The sequence below is a fragment of the Cajanus cajan genome, chromosome 6 (genome assembly GCF_000230855.2).
Source record: "Cajanus cajan strain Asha chromosome 6, NIPB_CcT2T_4, whole genome shotgun sequence".
In the NCBI taxonomy this organism is placed as follows: Eukaryota; Viridiplantae; Streptophyta; class Magnoliopsida; order Fabales; family Fabaceae; genus Cajanus; species Cajanus cajan.
This window is the reverse complement of record NC_138522.1, coordinates 35,634,571-35,653,736: the sequence shown is the minus strand read 5'-3', so window position 1 is coordinate 35,653,736 and position 19,166 is coordinate 35,634,571. Positions and strand designations below refer to the sequence as shown.

The 19,166-nt window shown below is 32.7% G+C and overlaps 2 protein-coding genes across 4 annotated transcripts; both read left to right on the top strand.

The window, feature by feature from the left end:
* The first annotated feature begins 4,380 nt into the window (after positions 1 to 4,380).
* On the top strand, positions 4,381 to 6,379 carry PTAC7 (plastid transcriptionally active7). Of its 2 annotated transcripts, none has more exons than XM_020367125.3 (4): positions 4,381 to 4,486; positions 4,616 to 4,663; positions 4,741 to 4,800; positions 5,874 to 6,379. In XM_020367125.3, exons 1-4 carry the CDS (start codon positions 4,442 to 4,444, stop codon positions 6,207 to 6,209), a joined length of 489 nt encoding a protein of 162 aa, XP_020222714.1. In that variant the 5' UTR covers positions 4,381 to 4,441; the 3' UTR covers positions 6,210 to 6,379. The 2 variants fall into 2 exon arrangements, with proteins under 2 accessions (XP_020222714.1, XP_020222715.1); XM_020367126.3 differs by having other exon boundaries at positions 4,416 to 4,523.
* A 1,350-nt stretch (positions 6,380 to 7,729) lies between these two features.
* TAP38 (thylakoid-associated phosphatase 38) lies at positions 7,730 to 18,692 on the top strand. Of its 2 annotated transcripts, none has more exons than XM_020366799.3 (11): positions 7,730 to 8,139; positions 12,797 to 12,937; positions 13,072 to 13,174; positions 13,834 to 13,944; positions 14,452 to 14,531; positions 14,654 to 14,707; positions 15,238 to 15,354; positions 15,447 to 15,501; positions 15,599 to 15,631; positions 15,734 to 15,780; positions 18,408 to 18,692. In XM_020366799.3, exons 1-11 carry the CDS (start codon positions 7,829 to 7,831, stop codon positions 18,529 to 18,531), a joined length of 1,176 nt encoding a protein of 391 aa, XP_020222388.1. In that variant the 5' UTR covers positions 7,730 to 7,828; the 3' UTR covers positions 18,532 to 18,692. The 2 variants fall into 2 exon arrangements, with proteins under 2 accessions (XP_020222388.1, XP_020222389.1); XM_020366800.3 differs by having other exon boundaries at positions 7,731 to 8,139; positions 12,809 to 12,937.
* The last annotated feature ends 474 nt before the right edge of the window (positions 18,693 to 19,166 follow it).

Here is a 19,166-nt window from a genome sequence, read left to right as displayed (position 1 = left end):
GGATTTAAGATAAATCTTTAGTTAGTCGAAATCACTATTAACATAAGTATCAAAGTGTCTTTTACACATATTCACTCATTAGTTGAAATTTCTGATCTCTTAAAAAAGAAAATTCAACACTTCATAATATTTGAAGGTTAGAAATAAGAAAAATAGAAGGAAAAAAATGCATTACAATGATGAATTAGATTTTCTCATTATTATTTCCATAATTTTATATTTTAAAGAGATAAAAAAAAATTCTACTAAAAAGGTTTAGCTTAGTTAATTAAGCAAGTAACATGAGTTGCTCTAAATTTATTTGTACCAAATTCAATTCCAATAAAAAAGAAAGGAGATAAAAAAAAAAAAAATCTTTACCTTGTCATGTTTTTGGCCTTGAGATAACATATAAGTAAATTAGTTGAAATTTTATCTAAATATTTATTTCATTAATCCAAATATGCTCACAACACAATTAGTTTTAAATGTAAAATTATAGGCTACGCTAAAACTGTTTACAAATGCATATAAAATACAAGAGAGGTTAAGTTGTATTTTTAAAATATTTTCACAAATATTTTTTGGAAAACACATTAAGGGGGGTGTATTGGTTTAGGATTTTGTAGGATTTTAAAAGACTTTTTTTGAGTAAAAAAATCCATTGGTATTCAATCAGGATTTTATGTCACTTAAAAACAATCCAGTGGTATTCAATATAGATTTTCAAGATTTTTTAAAGAGTCCATTAAAATCTATTGGTATTCATTTGAGATTTTTTACAACTTAAAAACAATTCATTGGTATTCAAAAATATAAAGATTTTAAAGGATTGTTATGTGAGAGGGATTTTGAAGGACTTTCTAGTGTTATCTATAAATACCAAATTCATAAAACAATCTCATCTAAATCCATCGGATTTTGAAGGATTGTTTGAAGTGACTTTTCGAGAATTTTCAAGTGAGTTTTTCATCTTTGTTTTCCTATGTTCCTGTCTTCTCCATTTTTTCTCTGCTAATAATACTGCACTATTGTTCATTGCTCGTATATAATATTGTAGTACTGTTCTCATCCCATTCCCCTATTTTTTAAAACTCCGATATGTAAATGATAGTGTCATTGATTTGTTCTATTTTTCTGTTCGTTCTCTTTAATTGACTTGCTTTATTTTATTCTATGTAGTTGAATTTGTTCCTTTATATAACACAAAAAAATGCTTAAAATTTCAACTTTTAAGTGGTAATTTTTTTTATCACACACGTCAAGAAAAGAAAAAGGTGAAAGATGAAATTGATATCATAATCTCTACAATATATATATATATATAAGATGAATTTGTTAGGGTTTCTCTGAGTAGAATGAGATGAAAATGGATCTTAGTTGGAGGAAGAACCCTCTCAGCATAAAAACTGTGATTTCTCTGCTTCCCTTAAGTTTGTTACTCTTATCCCTCTCCTTTTACGACTCAATAATTATTTTATTTTTTTTACTATGAATTTTTATTTTTATTTTTATATTGTGAAATTAGGACTTTTTTATATTTTAAAAAAATAAAATTAACATAAGACATTGCAATATCTAATTTTTTAGGATTTAGGATTTATGTCTTCATTAGCTTATTTTTTAAAATAATAAATATTTTTAAAATATTTGTTAGAATAATTTACATTTATAAATATCGTTAAAAATTATCATATAATATATAACTAAAATAATATATATATATATATTCTATATATCTAAATGCTTATTCTTTAAATAATAATAATAATTATTATTATTATTATTATTATACTAATATTATATATATTGCATATGTAATTAGGTAAATATTTTTTTGGTGGATTGTGGATTTCCCAATCAACACCAATTTTTAGCTTTATTTCGAGGTGTAAGATATCATCTACAAAATTAAATTTTGCAGGTCAGGGTAATGACCCTGAAAATGAGAAAGAATTGTTCAATCTTCGTCATGTCTTTAAGGAATGTGATCGAGAAAATATTTGGTATTTTTAAATCAAGGTTCACAATTTTCAAGTCAGCACCTCCATTTTTATTTAAGACACAAGTAGAACTTGTGTTAGTATGTGCAACACTACATAACTTTCTACGTAAAGAATGTCGTTTTGATAAATTTCCAATTGAAGCGGTGGATGAATCTTCATCTTCAACGTTACCGGTTAATGAGATCATACTTTTAAACCTATTATTCAAACCCAGGAGCAAGAGCGAAAAGACGCTAATGCTTGGAGTACTAGTATAGCTATGAATATGTGGGTGAATGCTATTTAAGAGGATAAGATATTATGTTGAATTATTATTATTATTATTTATCTAGACATTATTATTTTTTATTATTTTTGTCTTTGACTCTTTTTAAATTTGAGTGTGAAATTTTTTTTGAAATCTTATCAAATGTCAAAAATCCACGAAAATTTTACAAAATCCCTCCTGATTTAAAAGTCTTGCAGAATCCATTAAAATCCTGATTTTAAGTCTTGTAGAATCCTGCAAAATCTTAAAAGTCATGAAAATTCTGCAAAGTCTTTTAAAATCCGTAGAATTTTTTTTAACTAAAAAAGTCCTTTAAAATCCTAATCCAATATACCCCCTGAAACACCCAAACAAAGCTAGTTTAAAAATTGTACAACTTCAACAAGATGAATAAAGGTATCATCTTATAAATGAATTGTAGTTTTGGTCCAGGCTAGGGTGGGAGACTTATTTTGTCTCCTACCGTAAGAAAGTTGCTTTTATCCTTTAGATTTGATAGATTTAAATCAATGGCTGAAATTATTTTTCTTTTTTTCCTTTTTACTTTTTTTTTCCTTTTCTAATTTACCCTTGATGTCACCTTCTCTCTCCACCAAATTTTCATCAAACATACTCTCTTTCCTCACCAACTACAACATCTTCACCCTACTCTCACACCTTACTCTAGCATCGACAACATTTGTCCATAATCATCATATATACAAACCAACTTGTGTTTTTGCAAGTGAGAAAAATCAAACAACTTTCTCTACCATTATATTCCTCGCGAGAGGTGCTTGGTTCTCATTCCAAGCCACCATCATAACACCACTATTTGACACAATCCTTGTCCTTGTATAATGTAATGTTTTAGATCTTCGATGTTGGGTTCCAAGTGAACATGCCACCTTTGGAGTGAGAGAGAAAGGGGTTGGAATTATTGTAGTCAGCGTTCAAAAAGGTAGATTGAGAAGAAATTGTTTTTAGAGTTTATGTTTTTGGGGTTATTTTGTTGGTTTTGTAATATTGATATGGTAGTGAATTTTTTGTTGGTGACACTGTCTAAAAAGGGGATTGACAGTCGCAACAAATTCTTTGAATGAAATCAAAGGAGAAGAATCATAGATGACAAAAGAGAGACATGGGAAGAGCAACTAAGACAAAACAAGAAAGACAAAAAAAAAAATCTTAATCTCTCATTTTAAAACCAATATATTTAATGATAACAAAAATTCTTTCGCACAGTGAGAGGCATTTGTTAGTCTCCCACCATAGCCATCACCTATAATTTTATGAAAACTTTATTTTTTACACAAGAAAAATTGAGAGAAGAGGATGATCACAAGTATTTATATCTTGTCTGTACTAAAAAATTATATTTTTTTAACTTATTTAAACCCATGGTTTAGAATTTATTTAAAAAAAATGTCATAATTACTTTAGTAATTAGGAAAGAGACCTCATTACTTTCTTTGGTGAATATAAACAACAAAAATTCAATTCACATTAATTAAAAAAGATTGTTTATATTATTTAATTTTGTCAATTCTATATAAAAAGTAACTTATTTATTTAAATTATCATTACTCGAAATTTAATATCAAAAGAATATATTAAAAATATAATTTAATTAATTAAAGAAGTATTTTAAAATAATAATATTAAATAAAGAAAATTTTATTTATATTTAAGACAATAAATATTATTATTTTTTACTTATATAAAAGTATTAATAAATCTTTTGGGTAATAGAAAAAAGAAGTGATTAATCAACAAAAAAAAATTATAATAATTGAGAAGATATCAAATAATATTGATATAACCTTTAATAATTATTATATCATTAAATAATTTTATATTTAATGTAAATTTTATCAATTTAATTGTTAAATTATAAATTTATATTACGTTATATATTTATATTAAATTTTATTAAAATTAAATAATAATTTAAAAATAATTAAATTATTTATATTTTAATATATTTTAAAATATATAGTATGTTGATTTTAATCTATATAAATAAAGTATAAAATATTAAATTAACTTGAATTAATATAAAATTTAATAATAAAAATTTAAAATTTTATTTTTTGATATATAATAATTAATAAAAATTATATGGGTGTTATCTAATTATCTGCTTAATAATATACGATTTTATTGATATAGATAAGGCGAACAGCAGAGAGTAGGTGAACACTCAGTCATGGCTATCCGCATCAACTCTTTTACTCTCTCTTCAGTTTCACCTGTAATCTCTTTTTTCCTTTTCCACGCAAATGCCCAAAGTAAAATTTAATTTGATTTATTTTCTTTCAAATATATATTTTCTGAAATTGACTTCAAGTTCCAACCATATTATTAAATAATTTTCATGCAGAAGATGGAGTTAAGAGTTGGAAATTCAGGCCTCTGGGTTAGCTCACAGGTAGAAAAGATTCGAAATTTTTGAATCTTTCGTTTGTCCCCAACTAAACTTGTTTTTGCGTTCACTCTTTTTGCAAGATGATGCCCCAAATGCGAAAGGAGAGTCGTGGACGACGCGTCTGGAGGCGAAGAAAATTGGTATCCTTGGTCCCCATTTTCTTTTTCTAACAGTTATTGCCTTTTACGCTTGCCTCTTACATGTTTGTCTAAATTCCCAAGTTAAAACAAATAAACATTAAGGTGTTTGCTTGTGTTGTTGTGCTTGTAGCCCAGTTTAGAAAGTTTTTTTCTAGATGTAAAGTGCTAGTTGTGGGACTATTGTTATGCAAAGTAATAGTTAGGTGTTTGAGTTTATTTGGCTTGAAGGGTTAGTTCGGGTTTTAGAGTGAGGTGAGTTTGTATTTTTAGTTCTCTTGGGCATCAGCCTCAACTGGATGAGGTTTTGCTTTTAAGTGCAACTTGATGAGTCAGGAGATGGGTATTTCCTACTTATCATTTACCCATGGTTGTTCTTTTGCTAGAAAAGAAGGGTTTTAGTTGAAGCATTCTGAACTTTGTAAGTTTGATGGAAGGGTTGTGTTTAAAGAACTTGATGGTATTATATTTTTCAAAGACTTATTTATTGGATTCTAGGATTTGAAAGTAGACTGGGAAAATGAAACAGAATTAGCAATCTAGGTGTTTACGTGTTGCACATGACACCTTCATGGGGTTCCAACTTCCAAGTATAGATGGTATGACTTTTACAATATCTGTTACTATTGAAGAATATGACTATTTGCAAAAGGCTTTTTTGCTCATCTCCTGAGATAAATTCAATTCATTTCATGTCTTTGCTTCTTCGTATCACAATTTTATTGCACATCTCGCAATATTTGGTAAATTAGTCTCAATAGATACTCATCTTCTCTCAATCTTGATACACACAACACAATGAAAGGGTGAACATAAAGATTCTTTGATTTTTTTTTTCTTTTTGTCTTTAGACATAAGTTATTCAGTATTTCAAAGCTGATAGTCAAGGACAAATCTACACTCACAGGATGTGGCTTCTGCTTTTGTTTCTTCTTTTCTAATTAATTTGACAAATAAATTCAGAAACATAATTGCTAAGCTTGTGCATTATAGTACATGTGATTCATGTCATTGGCATGACTCTAATATCATGTGTTATTAACCTGAATGTTTAAGCAAAACTCATTTTGTTACAGATAAAAAAGGATGAATATATGCTTCCAAAAATGGAGCGGGTTCCTTTCATGGAGGAGCAGGTAAGGATTATAAGGGAACAGGGAAAGCTATTGACAATGGACATAGAGAGGCTGTTGTTATCAGAAGATAATCGGTTTGATTTCGTGAATGAGATAGCAGCTGAGGCGAATTCTTATGTTGAGAGCAACAGGGATGAGTATGGAGGTGAGAAGAAGGCCATTCTTCATGTTTTGAGCAACCGAATGAATGATACTGGAATTTACCGGCCAGAGGCATATTATGAGCCCGATCACTTCAAGCCCGGGCCTCATTATTTGAGAGAAGAATTTACATAATAAGTCCAGAAAAAATACATGTTATGCTGGCATCTTAAACTAGAGACAAAATCCTACATCTTTGCTTCTTATTGATTTCCGTCTAAATTTGCTGGTGTTGTTTGTATGTATGCAAATGAAAGCCATATTCAAACCGAAAATAAAATCAAATTAAAGGGTTTTTCTTCCTACTCATTGCAAAGATTCTAATGATGTTGAAGATGCATTATGACTAGCATTGCATTTGTTTTCACAGTTAAACTTTGCTGACCTGAGAAAAGAGAAAGGAAAAACAGCTTTCAAAACCTATGCCCCCCAGTATGATTCCGAGATGAAGTGATACTCTTTCTTTTTTATTTTACAAAGAAGTGGTACTCTGTAATGATAACTATATTTTCAGATTTCATTAGTTTTTTCATGCATGCTCCTATTTAAAATATCTATATCTAATCTCTACGAGAAATAGTGCATTTACAATCAAACAATAACTCACATTTACATATCAAAGGGTGAATTATTGTAAACTCAACGGTATTGAGTTTGATTCTTAATTTCTTATGGATGAAAAAAAGGATAAAATTTAAATACACTATCATTGGTGCCATTTGTGTTACTATTTTTCAAGCAGAATTAAATTATTATCTTAATAATATGTGTAATAAAAGATTTTATTGAATATGAATACATACTATTGAAATAGTTTTTTTTTTATTTATTTTTTATTGAAGAACATTAACAATACATATGTTAGTGTATTAAAATCTTGGCATAAGAAAATCACATTTACATCTTACTAAATTAAATAAGAATACTTCAAACAATACATTAATATTTTACACTCATTAAATACTATTTAATCTATATAAATTAGAATAATTTTCTTACATGATAGTGTTTTTAACTATTTTCTTTAATCAGAGATTTTTCTTAATCTCTTATCACTTTTAGTATATCATTTTGTTATTTATATATTAAATTTTAATATTTTAAGAAATAGCAATAATTAAAAATGATTTTATATCATAATATAAATAATTTATTATAAACTTTTAGTACATATATATAATAGTTTTTATTATAAATTTTAATTCCATAAAATAAAAACGTATTTTTATATTTTAAATGCTAAAATACTAATTAAAATCGGTAGTAGTATGTAGATTTCTTCCATTTCCGGAGGTTAAACAAATGAACGATCTTTATCTTTATATCCAACATAAGATCATGTTACTAGCGTGCAGTAATATTTTTGCGCCTCATAAATGGTCATCGTAGTTTAGTCTCGGATTCAAATGCCTTGCCAGCTAGCTTGTTTATCTCACCTGAACTACAACCGCGTATTTTGTAGAAAAAAAGAGTTAAGGTTTTCTAGTTTGACAAAGTAACATCCTTGAGTTACATGCTCCTGGTAAAATACAAAGCCAGTGGGTCCAGGACCATCACGTTTCAGGTTCCTGTTTTGCCACCTCAGTTTGTGGGGAGGGCCCATTTGTTTCAAGGTTAATAATGTCTACAAGGTTGTAGAGAATCTAACCCCATCAGAGAATCCAATCCGTTAATGCAGTTAGAGGCTTCTATTAACTCACTTATCTATAACATCTCTCACCTTCTGCTTCCATTCTTCACTCACTCACTGCATCATGGCCTTGTCAAGCCCTCAGATACAACGATTCCTCTTGAGTAAGCTTCATGGCCGCTCCATCTCCAAGAACACACCGAGAAATGTTTTTGCCATCACAAGCAGAAGTGGGTGCTGTTCTGCCATAGCCATTGATGCCCCATCGTCGTCTTTGACTGAGGTGCCCGGCATAAGATGGGGGTCCATAGCCTTGCAGGGTCTCCGTGAAGAGATGGAAGATGATATTATTGTGAGACCCGCTGGCCTTCAAGGCTTCTCTTTTGCAGCTGTCTTTGATGGCCATGGAGGCTTTTCTTCGGTCGAGTTCCTCAGGTCTTTTCTTCCTATGGGATCTTATCTTATCTCATGTCATGTATGTTGTGCTTTGTTTAATGCCTTTTTGCTTGTTTACTTCCCCATGTTATATCCATTTATACTGCCCTAATGGGGTATGTAGATGTGAATATTAGATGGATAGTTTAAGGTAGGACAAAACTTAGGTAATCAGAAATATGCATTTACATTTATACAATCTTTAGTTGCATATAATACCAAAATGAAACTCTAATTCTGATTAGATAACAACACTAACATGATACTATATCTAAGTTTTGTCTTTTAAGATAAAGGTATTGCTATCGAGTGCCTTAGTAAAGGAACCAAAAGTAAAGATTTTATATTGGGAAGGTATATTGAAAATCAAGAGAAGTACACTTCACACTTTCCAATAAAAAAGTTGTTCACTTATGATTTCTTAACTGGTGACCTAAGTACACTAGCTAGCATTTTCATTACAGTAATTACTTGCTTAGGTTTCTAGTTAATTTTCGTGATAATGAATTTGGGGAGTGAGCGGTCAGTCTGTCTAATGGAGTCGCATAGGTGGAACAGAATGGAGTGAATTGAAATGAAGTGGAATTAAGTTACTACTATTATATTTGGAATAATTTTATGATGAAATGGGAGGGAATAAAAAGAATGGTTCCAATTCATAACCTTTGAAATCAGAGGGGGAAAAATGGGAATTGATTTGAATGAGAAGAAATGTATTCTATTTAGTTCTGCTTCATTCCATGTTATTTTAAACAATTCAAACAATGGCACCTAATATATTCCATTTCATTCTACTCCATGTTGGATAATCTTAAATTTCTAGAGATATCCGAGATATCCGAGATATTCGAGATATCCAAGATATCCGGGATATCCGATTTAGTTATCTGGAATTATTTGATTTTGAGTTATTTGGTTTCAGATTAGATAAGATAGTTTTTTGGTAAGTTTTGATTTGATAAGATATTTTATTATCTTCTTGTTAATTCAGTACGTTGTACAATGGCTATTTAAAGGCCATCTCTTATTCAATAAAAATCACAGTGAGTTGCTACGATCACCCACAATTTTAGTGTTACTCGTCTCTCTTAGTTTTTCTACAAATTGGTATCAGAGCTATATGCTCTGAGTGCCGAGTGTGAGAGGAAAACAGTGTGCGCCTGTGAAGGGGGAAGAGAGAAGAAAGAGAGAGTAATGGCAAAGGTTGTGAATGGAATGACCGTACCACAACTGTCAAAGAAAACCAATTATGATAATTGGTGTTTACAAATGAAGACCCTGTTGGGTTCCCAAAGTCTATGGGACATAGTGGAGAAGGGGTTCCAAGAACCCGAGGAGGACGAAGACCAATCTGTGGCTCAGATTGCCGCATTGGAAAAGACACGAGTGAAGGACAAATCAACTTTGTATTTTTTGTACAATGCCGTGGATGAGTCAGGTTTCGAGAAGATTGCAAACGCTGCATCTTCAAAGGAAGCATGGAAAATCTTAGAGGTTGCGCACAGAGGTAACCACCGTGTCAGACAGATTCGACTTCAAACTCTCCGAGGAGAGTTTGAGAGTTTGAAGATGGAGGATAAGGAACAAGTATCCGAGTACATAACTCGGGTGGAGAAGGTGGCTAACCAACTAGGAAGGAATGGGGAGCCAATGCCAGCAAGTAGAATTGTGGAGAAAATCTTGAGATCATTAACAGATGATTTCGAGAGTATTGCATGCGTAATTGAGGAGTCAAAGGACTTGTCAGTTCTCTCAGTGGAAGAGATCGCTGGGTCACTCGAAGCCCACGAACAAAGGAGGAGGAAGATGAAGAATACTCTTGATCAAGCATTACAGGCGCAACTTGATTTGAATGAAACTCGGAACACTCAGGGCCGAAGATCAGGAGGACAAGGACGAGGTGATCATGGAGGACGAGGCAAAGGACGAGGTGATCATGGAGGTGATCAAGGACGAGGTCGAGGACGAGGTGACCATGGAGGTGGACAAGGACGAGGTGATCGTAGCCAAGGAAGTCAGCCAAGGTCCGAGGTGGAATGTTATAAGTGTGGCAAACTCGGCCACTACGCAAAGGAATGCAGATCGGCAAATTGCTACAACTGTGGCAAATACGGTCACATAGCAAAGTATTGCCGAGCTAAAAGCCGAAGTGAAGAAAAAGGGAAGAATCTTCTCACAGAAGAAGAGGACGAGGAAGCAGGAATTTTGATGATGACGCAGAGCTCGGAGACCAAGCTACGTCCGAGTTGTGCCTCCAAGGTCCAGCTAAACTTGAGTTGCGTCGAGAGATCAACAATTGAGCCTCCAAGCTCATATGAGAAGTCAGAAGCCGAGCTTGATTCAAGTTGCCTAAACAACTCGGTCTGGTATTTGGACAATGGAGCGAGCAATCATATGTGTGGAGAAGAAAGTTTCTTCAACGAACTCATCAAGGTAAAGGCTGGATTCGTGTCATTTGGGGATGATTCCAAGGTGGCGGTAAAAGGGCGTGGAACCATCAAGTTTATGCAGAAGGATGGACGAGTTGGAGAAATAAGGAATGTCTACTACGTTCCCGAGCTTAAGAGTAACATCTTAAGCATGGGGCAGATGATGGAGAAAGGAAACTCGGTTCTGATGAAGGATCGAGTGCTTTATTTGAAGGACAAGCATGATCGTTTGATAGCCCGAGTGGAGATGAAAAAGAATAGGATGTATAAACTGGAGCTGAACATCCTTCAAAATAAGTGCTTGAAGCTGGACGTGAAGGATGAAGCCATGATGTGGCATTTTCGTTTTGGGCATTTAAACTTTGGAGGCTTGGCCGAGCTATCAAGGAAGGAGTTGGTGCATGGACTACGTGGTGTTGAGTTTGACAAGAAGTTTTGTGAAGCGTGTGTACTTGGAAAGCATACAAGGACAAGTTTTCCGAGCTCGTCCGAGCACAAAGCGAAGGAGCAACTTGGGCTGATACACACTGACTTGTGTGGACCAATCTCTCCAGCATCTTTCAGTGGTAAGAAATATTTCATCTCTTTCATAGATGATTTCTCTCGAAAGACCTGGGTATATTTTTTGCAAGAAAAATCAAAGGCATTTGAAGCTTTTAAGAAGTTTAAAGTCATGGTGGAGAAAGAGACTAACAAGCAAATTAAAGCTTTGAGGTCGGACAGAGGTGGAGAATTCACATCGGCAGAGTTTATGGAATACTGTGAAGAGCAAGGTATAAAGCGTCTTCTCACAGCTCCATATTCACCACAACAAAATGGAGTAGCTGAAAGAAAGAATCGTACTATTCTTGAAATGGTCCGAACCATGCTTAAAGGGAAGAATATGCCTGAGAAGTTTTGGGCAGAGGCAGTACAGTGTGCTATATATATACAGAACAGGTGCCCACATTCAAAATTGGATGATGTGACACCTCAAGAAGCATGGAGTGGACAAAAACCGAGTATACGTCACTTCAGGATCTTTGGAAGCCTTGCTTACGGTCATGTTCCAGCTCAGCTCAGAACGAAGCTTGATGATAGGAGCAAGAAGTACATTTTGATCGGGTATGATGAAAAGGCAAAAGCCTACAAATTGTATAACCCTGTTACAGGTAAAATTCTGGTAAGCCGAGATGTCCAAGTAGATGAGGAAAGTGAGTGGAGTTGGAGTAACTCGGAAACGACCTCGGGGAGCTCGAACTCTGAAAGGGAGAACTCGGAGATAATAGGGAGAAGCTCGGATAGGACCAATGAGCATTCCGAGGAAGATGATGAACCTGAGCAACTTAGAACTCGGAGCTTGCAAGACATCTACAACTCCACTGACGAGTTACATGTAGTATGTCTATTGACAAGAACAGAAGACATAAAATCTGAAGAGGTGGTACTTGATGAAAGATGGAAGAAAGCAACGGATGAGGAGATCGGATCAATTGAGAAGAGTGAGATGGGAAGTAAAGCTGAGCTAGTTGAGGAGTTTAAAGAAGTGAAGAGGGAGTTTGTGATGACCGATTTGGACATCATGAAGTACTTTCTGGGTTTAAAGGTGGACCAAAGAGCAACGGGTATTTTTGTGTCCCAAAAGAGGCATCGGCCACCTCGACGCAGGGGGTGCTGGACGTTGCATGGCTCGCGGGGCCATGGTACACAGAGGAGTATCGCGCTCTGGTGGAAGAAGCATCGAAATGAAAGAAGAAGGAGAAATTTAAGATTATGGGGGAGTTTTGTTGGATAATCTTAAATTTCTAGAGATATCCGAGATATCCGAGATATTCGAGATATCCAAGATATCCGGGATATCCGATTTAGTTATCTGGAATTATTTGATTTTGAGTTATTTGGTTTCAGATTAGATAAGATAGTTTTTTGGTAAGTTTTGATTTGATAAGATATTTTATTATCTTCTTGTTAATTCAGTACGTTGTACAATGGCTATTTAAAGGCCATCTCTTATTCAATAAAAATCACAGTGAGTTGCTACGATCACCCACAATTTTAGTGTTACTCGTCTCTCTTAGTTTTTCTACACTCCATTCTATCCATCGATCCAAACATATGGTCAGTATCCCTTCCTGCACTCATTGTTATTTCTGCTGTGTGGATATGTGATTTCTTTCTATTCTGAATTGGTCCTGGTAAATGAATTATTATTCTTTACACAATCTGAATTGCTGATTTGGTGTACCAAGTGCCAACTACAGGGATGAGCTATACAAGGAGTGTGTTGAAGCTTTACAAGGTGGATTACTATTAGTTGAGAAAGATTTCAAAGCCATTAAAGGAGCATTACAGGATGCATTTCTCAAGGCTGATATGAAGTTATTAAAACGGTAAGGCAATACACTAGTCTACAACGGATAATCTCCATAAAAATTAAAATGTGTCTAGTTGAATAGTTTCCATAGGTTTCTAGATTTGGTATGATTATGTTGGAGGTTTAGAAAGTAATATTTCATTTTTAAAGGCTTGAAATAAAGGAAGAGGAGGACGAATCAGGTGCTACAGCAACTGCCATGTTCGTTGGAGATGATGAGCTGCTAATTTCACATATTGGTGACTCATCTGTGGTATGTATTATTTATCCTTATTGTGTTCCCAGATGATACATCTGACTCCAGATTTTGATTTTAAAAAAACGCACTTCTTTACATACTTTTAATTAAAGCGCTGAATTGCCAATACTTCCATCTGTTTCAAGTATATGTATCTGATACCAATACTCGTAGATAATTTCACCAGTATGTACGTCTAAAGTATTCAATCTTTTAAAAAATTATGAAAATCTAATATAACTGTGTGAGATACAAAAGAATATATAATATATAAACATAGAAACATTGTTCCTTATGAACCAAAAAGGGAAAATGTCCTCCTATTTATGGATGAGTTCAAGGAAGGAATAACATTGATAGTATTCCTCTTTGTACACAATAGCAAGTGGTTTATGATGACAGTGATTTATATTTGTTTTGCCTTTAATATTGTCTATGAAGTATGTTCTTAATCTAAATTTGTTGAATTGCAATTATATATTTATTACGCTTTATGAATTTTTATATCTAGATATGTATCTTGCATGTATAGTATCTATGCATCATACATTCATACTACAAAATTATCAACAAAGTGTCTATCACTCTGACATTCATCTTTCAATTAGGGTATCTATGAGATTGAATGTCTTCAAAATTACCTGACTTCTACTTAAGCTTGTTTATTCCTGTAGGTTCTATGCAGATCTGGGAAAGCAGAAGTACTGACTAGTCCTCACCGTCCATACGGGAACAACAAGACTTCTCTTGAAGAAATTAAAAGAATCAGAGAAGCAGGTGGATGGGTGTGTGTTTTCCTTGTTCCTTCATTTTTTTACATACCTTTTGATCATCATCCCTAGTCAGTAACTCGATATTCTATACAATAAAAACCAAAGTTCTGATGTGAAAATTGTGACAACTTAGGATGTGAGCTAACTCGATGTGTTATGGGAATATAAACATTCTCTCTTTCCCAGTTTTACTATTTATGTACATTGGTTTTGTAGTTGGAGAAACCACATGTAATATAATTTGTTTCCCACAAGGGAAACACAGTCAAATACTATCATATAAACATCAATAAAGAGCCTAGCATATCAGGTGATAGGGAATTGGTCACTTTTGAATTTCATTGATGTTAAGTGTTTTTTTCCAGTTTCAATTTATAGTTCCAAATTTCAAATTATGTTGAGCTGGCAGTGGTTTTTTTTTCCTTAATTTTTGAATTTTTACCCACCTGAATGGCGGGAGCTTTATGCACTTCAATGAAACTCATGGTTAATAGTAACACAAATATATGTTGTCTATAGATTAGCAATGGTAGAATTTGTGGAGACATTGCTGTATCTCGTGCATTTGGGGACATGCGATTCAAAACAAAGAAGAATGAGTACAGTCCTTAATCTCTGCATATTCCTTCTAGTGTATAGGAATTTCTCCTAAATTTTCTATAAATGGTCTACCACTACTGAAGTGTTTCCTAAAGGTTATCTACCTTTTGCATGTGAAAAGGATGCTGCAAAAAGGAGTTCAGGAAGGAAGATGGTCAGCAAAGTTTATTTCTCGGTAGGTAATGTTATGTTATGTGTCTAAATAATTGTTCCTTATATTTTCTCCAATGTGGGTTTCTAGATACTGCAAAATACAATGAGGACAACATGATACTTTTGGACTTTGTGTTCCACTGTCACATTCAAACGACCTATATCTAATGTTAAAATTGTACCCTCCTGATTTTGGACCGAGCCATATGTAAATTACATTTTTTTAAGCCTCGTTTTCCTTTTTGACTTGAAGCTGAAGGACTGTGTGCCCCTTATTTTGGACTAAGCCATATACGTCATAAATTTGCAATCTAAGACCAACTTATCATCATATGCTAGGCACATTTTTCTAATGACTCTTGGGGCCTCGACCGTGAGAGAGGATTTTCTAATTTAAATAACCACCAACTGTTCCGAATAAAAATCCTGTTAGATCCTCAAAAAGAGTTTCTGGATGTTCTAGTCGCAAGGAGGCTGTAGGTTGATGGTTTCCTGTGACCAGATCAAAAATAAAGCTATAAATTTTAACATAAGGATGCCTTTGTGACACAGTGTACAGCTCAACAATGACTTGATTGTTGCATACCCTGATATTTATCAAGTAGCTCTTGGCTCAGATGCTGAATTTGTAGTATTAGCATCCGATGGCTTATGGGATTACATGAACAGGTCTATTGCATGATCCTTTCAACAATTTCTTGTACCTTCTTTTTCTTTTGGTTCTTCAGAGAATCAATTTCACATTCTTACTACCATTGCAGCTCAGAAGCAGTTTCATTAGTGAGGGATCAACTACGAAAACACGGAAACATTCAGGTATGCATAATGCTTATATTTGAGGCCACTCCACTAGTATCAATAAGCCATAGAAGTTGCAACAATAATATTTTGCTTGTTCTTGTTTCAATTTCAGCTAGCATGTGAAGCACTTGCACAAGCCGCTTTGGTAAGTTAATTATAACAAATCACGTGTCAGTTATAATCATGAACTTATTATATTGACACTTCAAAGTTTAGTTAATATATAATGTAATGACATTCTCTGCAGGACCGACGTACACAGGATAATGTCAGTATTATAATTGCCGATTTAGGGTACGTTTTTTCTCATGCATATAGTTATGAATTTAGACTTTGGTACCCTGATTATTGGTCAGGCCTTTGTGAAGAACAAAACTGGGGCCAGCATATAGTAAAATTCACGAACTAGTTATGGAAATTCTTTGCATCATCCGAGCATTTTATAGGGCAGAGTTTAGTAAAGTGTGTGTTGGAAATATTTTGTGGAAAATGTAGAAAAATTGGATCTTGCAGACAAATTGAAATTAAAATTGAAGAGTGAAAATTATCATTAAAATTATCATAAAAATTTCATAGAAGAGGATATGTCTATGTATAGGCTTACAATTAATTTAAAATTTCTAACAAATCTCATCTCCTAACAACTCTATTTGTTGAGATTATATTGAATAACTGACAACAAATATAAACGTTAAAATTGTAATAATAATAAATATCCTATCTAAAATTTATTCAAAATTTAAATAAAGAAAAATCTCATAAATCTAATACTCCTCCTTGAGATTTGCCATAAACATCACAAACTTTAGTTTCGTGAACTCCAAAACTTGATTTCTTAAGAGCCATGTTAGCAAGTTGTTGTACATCAATTTCTTGACCTAAATCATCACCATAGTCATTTAATTTAACTCCTCCCATCTTTAAATACCATTTGCTAGGATTTGTCATATCAAACACATCTTGCATAAAAATGTGACCAAATCTTCCATGCCAAACATCACTCTCATCAATTTTAGCAATAAAATCATGATTTTCAACTAAATCAAATTTCAAATGAAAATTGTTTTTAATCATCTCAATCTTTGCAGTCTCTAAATCATGTTCATCCATGGTAAAACAATAATTCTCTTTGAAGAAGACTCCATATCCATTCCTTAGCATTTGTGGAACACTAAGAAGATTTTGATTCAATTCTGGAATGTAAAGAACATCTTTGACAATTATCATACCTTTCTTGGTTAATATAAAAATTGTTCTTCTTCCATTGACTTGTACAATTTCACCATTTCCCATCTTGACTATCGATTCAATTGATTTGTTAATGGGGGTAAAAAATGATAAACATTTAGTTATGTGACTAGTGTAGCCATTGTCAATGAGCCAAATATTCAATTAATGTGAATTGAGTTCTTGAGATGTCATAAATAAATACTCATCTTCGTCATCATTTTTTTCTTCAATCACATTTGTTTGTTTTTCTAATTGTTGTTTAGGCTGATTCTTCTTTAATTTGCAATACTTTTCACTGTGACCATTTTTATTGCAAAAATTATAGTGAAAAAGAGTTTTATCTTTAAACCAACGATCTTCTTCAACATGGTTGGTTCTTTGGCAATGAAAACAAGGCAAAAAATTTCCTTTTCTCGAAGAACATTCAACTTTTCCTTTATTGTTATTGAAAGTTCATGAATTTCCAAAATTCCTTCTATTGTGCTTTGCTCGAAAGGCAGCTTCAACAACTTCATCACTTCTAATCGCGACTCTTTACTCTTGTGCGTTAAGCTCGTTGGTCAATTTAATAATTGTGAGAGTTTGCAAATCACAAGACTCTTCAATTGCAGAAATCTTGCCTTCAAATCTTTCTGAAACCATGGTTCACAACATCCATTAACCTACTAGAATAATCTTTGGCTAGAATAATCTTTGGCTAGAATAATCTTTGACAGATTCATTATCCTTCATCTTCATCAATTCAAATTCTCTCTTCAATGTGAGAAGCCTAATAGATTTGACTCTATTACTGTCTTCAAATTCATCTTGGATCTTTTCCCACTCCTGTTTAGGTGTTTCTAAATCCATGATTTTAGTAAAAATATGATCTGCAAGTCCTGCATACAGACAAGTGATGGCTTTATCTTTCCAGCTTATAAGCTTTGATTTGTGCAATGGTTGGATTTTCTCTCAATGGTGGTGGATTAGCTTTAGAAATTACAATGTTCCATAAAACTTGAGATCTTAAAACAAATTTCATCTTGACAGCCCAAATATGATAATTTTCACCATTAAACATTAAAATTGCAAGTGAATTGGTGGAAGCAGACATCCTTGCACCAAAAATTGTTTGAACAATAAATTACTTAATTTAACACTCAACCTCATTATGTTTAGTGTTAAATAAAATTTTCCTCACAACTTGTAGGAAGCAAACTCTTGATACCACTGTTGGGAATATTTTGTGAAAAATGTAGAAAAATTGGATCTTATAGACAAATTGAAATTAAAATTGAAGATAGAAAATTATCATTAAAATTACCATAAAAATTCCTAGAAGAAGATGCATATGTATAGGCTTACAATCAATTTAAAATTCCTAACAAATCTTATCTACTAACAACTCTATTTGTTGAGATTATATTAAATAACTGAAAATAAAATGTAAAAGATAAAATTATAACAATAATAAATACCCTATCTAAAATTTATTCGAAATTTAAATAAAGGAAAATCTCATAAATCTAATGGCGTGGTCAAAAGTGTTTTGAAAATTAATATAGTTTAGGGTTTAGAGTAGAACTTATTGCATAAGTTCTATTTTTTTTTAAAATATAAGTTACCTATGATAATTCAATTCTTGTTAACTGAGTTTGATTTTTCTACCATTTATTGTATTGTTCTTATTTAGTTATTTTGAATACTTGTAGGCGGACAGACTGGCAAAATGTTCCACTGCAGCAACAAAATGTTATATTTGAGCTGGCTCAAGCTCTTGTTACCATTGGAATTGTGTCTATTGGAATCTGGTTTTCATCGCAGCTTTCCTTATAGATTCAGAAAATACCACCAGTCATGTACATAAAACAGAAATATACTTATGAACTTTTTGTCTGTATAATCTTAATTGTACATGCCTCACATCCTAGAATCTACTTGGTTTAGGGCACCAAAGAATTGTTAAGAATAAATATATTTTTGAAGGCTTCATCTTATTCTGATTCTGAAATTTAGTTATTGCTTTTCATGGTTTACCCCTTGACATGTCGAAGTGATCACCTGCAGTTCCAACTAAATTTGATAGCACACTTCTTTGACTTATATCTCTTCCTCTCTACAAAAAGAGCTTTGAAAATTGGTCCACAATGACCTAGACTAAATTGTTAATTACACTATCTAAATGAGGTTTGACTCTTAAAGTACATTAGAAAATGAACAGTTTAACCACTTTGGTCTTTATTAATTAATTACTCAAATAGCTTACCCAAAAATCATCTTTTAAATATTTGATTATTTGTTTAATGGTAGTGTGAATGAAATAAGGCAATTCAAGTATCTGCTCCAACTTAAAATTTTCTAGTAGGATCCTACAGTATTACACTATATGACCAAAAGTCTTAATTTGCAAAGCTTGGCTGTAAGGCATGTAAAAAAATCTAGATTTAGATTTTTGTGTGTTCTTAATTGGA

Coding starts and splice junctions, on each gene's coding strand:
- TAP38 (XM_020366799.3), top strand. CDS start 7,829: ATGGCCTTGTCAAGCCCTCAGATACAACGATTCCTCTTGAGTAAGCTT. Junction 13,175..13,833: donor ATATTGGTGACTCATCTGTG/GTATGTATTATT, acceptor TTATTCCTGTAG/GTTCTATGCAGATCTGGGAA. Junction 14,532..14,653: donor TTCAAAACAAAGAAGAATGA/GTACAGTCCTTA, acceptor GCATGTGAAAAG/GATGCTGCAAAAAGGAGTTC.
- PTAC7 (XM_020367125.3), top strand. CDS start 4,442: ATGGCTATCCGCATCAACTCTTTTACTCTCTCTTCAGTTTCACCT. Junction 4,487..4,615: donor CTCTCTCTTCAGTTTCACCT/GTAATCTCTTTT, acceptor ATTTTCATGCAG/AAGATGGAGTTAAGAGTTGG. Junction 4,801..5,873: donor TCTGGAGGCGAAGAAAATTG/GTATCCTTGGTC, acceptor ATTTTGTTACAG/ATAAAAAAGGATGAATATAT.